Below are 5,539 nucleotides of genomic sequence, written 5' to 3' on the forward strand. Positions count from 1 at the left end.
ATCAAAAAAAATGTAAACATCCTTTTCAAACAAATGCAACACGTTTGTTTTTTTAAAGCGCTCTAGAAATAAATCTGGCGTTGACCATGACCCTGTTAATATTTGCCATCACAGGAACGTTTTATAAAAAAAGAATAACCTCCTGAAAACATCATCCGAATGTTGCTTTGAAAATGTTCTTCATTTGTTATCATGTAACATTCAGGGAACGTTTTATTAAGAACATCTTTAATGTGTTACTCCAACAACATCCAAAACACATCCTTAGAATGTTGCAGGCAAAACGTTCCACCTTTGTTAACATATTACATTAAAGGAACATTTGATTAAAAACTTTCTGTCAACTCAGGCCTCAATAACATCCTGAAAACATCCTCTGAATGTTGCAGTTAAAACTTTATGTCTTAGTTTACCTTAAACCTTATAGGAACATTATTTGAAATAATAAACATCCTTATAAGGTTCTTTGAACATCAGATTAAAACGTTTCTTTAAAACATTATTAGAACCTGTAGGTAACGTTAGCCAAAGTTGTGAGAACGTTCCCCGCTAGCTGGGTTCTCAGTGAAGTATTAAAATTGAGACACAGCATGTGTAACGTCTAATTATTATTATTATTATTGAAATTTAAAAACCATTGCTGTTTTATTCTGACAAACCTGACATTTACAATTGATGTTTCAAACCTCAACAAGCTTTTAATTCAACTGTGTTGCAATATTATACATGTTGCCACAAGCTTTCTATAATAACAAGAACACTATTTTTTACAGAGATATTGTTTTAGAATAATGTTTTCCATCCCTCTTCGATATTAAAATGTATTTCCCTTTTGCCCTGCAGCAGTGTAGCGGTGAACCTGAGGCTGTTGGTCTATAGATATGGCATGAAGAAATCTGGTGACGCAGCGAAGTGGAACACAATGTTCAATAAGTACAAAGAGACTACTCTGGCTCAGGAGAAGGACAAGCTGCTGTATGGACTGGCCTCTGTGGAGAGCGTGGAACTCCTTTACAAGTAATCATACACAGAGTTTACATGATACTATTAAAGAAGTGTTGTTGCATCGCCTGGGTTAGACTGGGTTTGTACAGCCATGTTGGAAATATTTAAATGTTGGTGTACTATAACAATGTGAACATTTCCAGTTACCGTAGAAAGAAACTGTTTATAGCGATAACCTTTGTCCTGTCCCCCAGGCTGCTGGAGGCCACTAAAGATGAGAGTGTGGTCAGGAGTCAGGATCTCTTCACTGTGGTGAGATACGTGTCCCTCAACCCACTGGGGCAGGACATGGCCTGGGAGTGGACCACGCTCAACTGGGACTACCTGGTCAACAGGTGAGGGCAACAAGGTCTATGACCTGACAAACAGAGAGAGACAGTAACACACTATCAAGCAAGCAACATAAACTACATTTTAAGATGCATGAAGTATTCTTTGGTTAATTGAATTGAAGAAGTCTGGGAGGATAAGTCTGGAGCTTGACAGATAATGGTGCAAATGTAGAAGCAATATGTCTTAGGTGCTTGCCCCACGAGGACGCATACGGCCGTTTGCGTAACTGTTTAGTGTCATATAGACCGTTTTGCCACACTAGGACGACCGAATATGACAGTAAACAACTGCGGTAACGATAACGTGTCCCCAAGGTGGACTAGCACGGCATACGCTCTGGGGGGTCCAACGGCTCCGTGTGTAGGACCTATACGATCATTTTGTGATAATGATGACGCAATAGCCCTGCCTCCCCCCACCTCCGCTGCTCACCGTCAAAGTAAACTGCACACTGAATTCAGATTATTTATCTTTCTCTCGATATAGACATCAACGCGAGTGGAGTCTAATCTGGCAAGACGTTTTTTGTGTTTTGTGAGCAAAACACACAGGAGCTGCGTGGAGCTGCGTAGAGCTGCGTAGAGCTGCGTGTCTCCGCGTGTCTCCGCGTGTCTCTGTCTGTCTATATTGCGTGTGGACGGAAGCTTTTTTGCGATTGCGTTAATCCTATGCGTTTTGCCGTATGCGTCCTCGTGGGGCAAGCACCTTAGATGACGAGCGATCGGGAACTACCTAGGGGTGTCAAACTCAATTTCATCGCAGGCCACATTAGCATTATGGTTGCACTCAAGGGGCCAGTTGTAACTTGAAGACTATATAAATATACATATATAAATATATAATATATGTAAAATAATGTATTATATTACAGTATTGACTAACATTGGGTTATTATCAGTTCAGGTAATAACTTAAGTACGTATGAAAAAAGAAGTCTAGGGCAAATCATTTAAAGCAAATATTCAACAATTATACCACTTGTATTGAATATTATAGTCTTCGCAAGCTCTTGCGGGCCACATAAATTGAGGTTGCGGGCTGGATATGGCCCGCTGGCCTTGAGTTTGACGACCCTTGACCTATGCGGACATAATGGCTGGAATAGTTTTCTGAAGATATGTCCGAAATACTTTCCTTTTAAATGCTCTTGATACCAGAATCAAGCGGCCACACGATCCTGATGTAGTTTGTTTATAGCCAAACGCTCGCAATCTACTTCTGGTGATTACGCTTCAACCAGAGTGATGTTAATATTTGGAGATTATCATGCTGAACAAAACGTGCAAATATCATTGATGTTGGTTTGGAAATTGGTGGAGAGTCTCCGGGAAAGAAGGGAAAGTCTGAGGGTATCTGGTGGATGGTTGAAAAATGGCAATGAAGGGACCTGAGTAATATAAAAGGGAATATTGCTGGAGAGAAAACACTTGGTTTTTAATGTGATTTGCTGATCAGGGTCATGCATTTTCTTTCTCTACAGGTACACCATCAATGACAGGAACCTTGGTCGCCTTCTGGGTCGAATCACCACCAGCTACAACACTGAGCTGCAGCTGTGGAAGGTTGGTACTGTCCTTTTGTGCAAATATCTACGACTTTGGTTCATTAAATGCTGGTGTCTTTGTTAGACTGTTGTTTATATGTTTGGTTTCAGGTTTCCCTTTTTTTATTTTGCTGCTGTAGTGCAGGTCGTAAACGTGTCTTCCCAGTAACTTACTAAATCGCTTCTTTAATAAATGCTCCCAGTAGGCCTGAAAAGGGCTATGAAGATTGTTATGAGCCAGTTTTACTGCAGAAAAATGTATCACAAGATCAATATATAATTTTACCCTGGTGATAACTTAGCTTAGAGTTTTATTTACTGATGCCTCTTAAGGGAAAAAGTGGATCTTTTAGTGTTTGAGGCAAAGAAAGTTGAGTCGTTTTCAGACTTGAAACATATTTCTCTCTGCCGGTTCCATAGATGGAGCATTTCTTCGTCAAAACACCGGATGCTGGTGCCGGGGCGATGCCCCGGCAGCAGGCGCTGGAGACAGTGAGGAACAACATCGAGTGGATCAGTACCAATGAGGAAGAGATCAGCGCGTGGCTGCAGAATAACGCCCTCTAAAGCTGCATCAGTGTTAAACCCTGCAGGGATAACTGTACAAACATATGGCCTTTACCATTCACTGCACACAGGGCCAGGCTTGGTTAGGTTAGTGTTCTTTTGAAGGGCCAAAAACAGGGCTGCTGATCTGAATTAACATTGAAAAACCAAATCCAAACAGATATTCACTTTCTAACACATTGGCGTCTTACACTTATCTGATTTCCAACGTTCCAAGTGTCCGTTCCCAAGTACCATTTGGCTAATTGCCGAATCTAAAACTTCCCCTTCACTGCTATCATCAATATTAAAGCATTCTCATTCCATTGTTCTCCCATCATGTGGCCGCCCAGTTTTCTTTTATTGCAGCCTTTTCCCTCTGTAGTTCTACTAGCTTTGTCCTTTTTGATTTGTTCCTGATCTTGTGGTCATCACACAGAGGATAATAATACAGCCTTTTCTCTGCAGAGTGCAGCCATGATCTTCAGACCCACATATAAAATATGATGATGAATTCTGCCTTAGTACACACCATACTGCATTTGTGTGTGTTTGTGTATTTGTGAGCAGAAATGGAGATAAAGAGTTGAACGAATAAATGTTTACTACAATGCTTCTTTCATTATTTAATGTTGGTGGGATGGAAAATGTTCGTATAGTGAGTACAATTTTGAGTCTTTTATAGAATCTATGTATTTTTACATTAACTTTATGCATACAAAACCACACCAATAATGCACCAACAATGCATGAGAAAAGCATCATTCTGAGAGTGTGTAAGAGGCTTTAGATCAGGGTCAGCCCTTGGCATAGGCAGTATAGGCGAATGCTAAGGGCACATTAACCCATCGGGGGCGCCGAAAATTGGGCAGGAAAAAAAAAAGTTAGAAATTAAAATATATATTTTTTAAATTTCATAACAACACAATTTCCCGATTATCTTGTGTCCATGTCTTTCTGTTTTGGTGGTCATGCCACAACCGTGCATGAGTCATAGTGAGTGTCTGCATTTTCGGGGATAGGGGCCGCCAGCTAAAATCTTGCCTAGGGCAGCAAATTGGCCTTTCCAAGCACAGGATGTGATAATGTCCACCAGTTGAAGAATGCAATCCATACACAGAAAGCATTTTATTGTCAGATAGTTATTGAAGTATACCAAGAATCGGAATGTACACAGTAAACACCACAGATAAGATTATTAAGAGAGAAGAACTGACATTGAATCATGTCACTACATCATAGCAGTCTTCTCAACATGGTTTTAAGAATACAATAAGGGTCTGATGGAATTTCACCTTACTGGGTCAGAGTTTGTTGGGAGGTTGTCATGGGAACCTGAGTATTGATGGTGATTCGCTGCCTGGTTTGACATCGGACCATTCCTATGATGGCTCTTCTGAACCTGCAGGAAAAGATCATCCACTCACTATTACAGCCAAATACACTACGACATTAAAGTAACCCCATAACAATAATAATAAATAAAACAACAAACAAACAATTCATAAAAGATAAGAGGGTCAAAGGTCAGATGTCAGAGTGACAGGTGCCACTGCAAAGGGATTTGGAGGCGGGACTAAGGTTTATGAGGGTCATAAATAGGGATGGGTATCGAGAACTGGTACTAAGTCGATACCGGTACCTGATTGGACGGTATCGGTATACCGTTAAGCCGCTGGACAAACTGTGCTGCTATCGGTATATGTGTTACGTCTACTTCCTTAGTTTAACTTTAAACCATTCTGGTTGGTTGGGAACCCTCATCCCGTGTGATGTATCCGGTTTGAGACCCCTCTGATTGGCCACTGTAAATGCGACTCGTCATCTCTCTCAACAGCGCTCTTATTATTGTTGTGAGACTCCCGCAGGCATGGCGGACAGAGCGAAGCGATCGAAGGTCTGGGTGCACTTTAAAAAATGTAGTGGCGATAGTGCAAGGTGCAATCTATGTACTCAATTAGTTGCTTGTAAAGGGGGTAACACAAGCAACTTAATGAAGCATTTGCAAACGAGACACTCATTGAATCTACGGTGCAGCATATTTGACAGCCTAAACAATGTGGTTGCTAGCGATACTGCTAATAGTGCTGCTCACTATTAGAAACGTTGCTA

At 40.9% G+C, this 5,539-nt stretch overlaps 1 protein-coding gene across 1 annotated transcript; it reads left to right on the forward strand.

The window, feature by feature from the left end:
* The first annotated feature begins 846 nt into the window (after positions 1–846).
* Positions 847–4,015, forward strand: LOC104967928 (glutamyl aminopeptidase-like). The gene is made up of 4 exons (XM_010797467.1): positions 847–1,017; positions 1,200–1,340; positions 2,819–2,900; positions 3,302–4,015. Exons 1-4 carry the CDS (start codon positions 887–889, stop codon positions 3,446–3,448), a joined length of 501 nt encoding a protein of 166 aa, XP_010795769.1. The 5' UTR covers positions 847–886; the 3' UTR covers positions 3,449–4,015.
* The last annotated feature ends 1,524 nt before the right edge of the window (positions 4,016–5,539 follow it).

Source organism: Notothenia coriiceps, unplaced genomic scaffold (assembly GCF_000735185.1).
Source record: "Notothenia coriiceps isolate Sejong01 unplaced genomic scaffold, NC01 NC01_scaffold00037972, whole genome shotgun sequence".
Classification (NCBI taxonomy): Eukaryota; Metazoa; Chordata; class Actinopteri; order Perciformes; family Nototheniidae; genus Notothenia; species Notothenia coriiceps.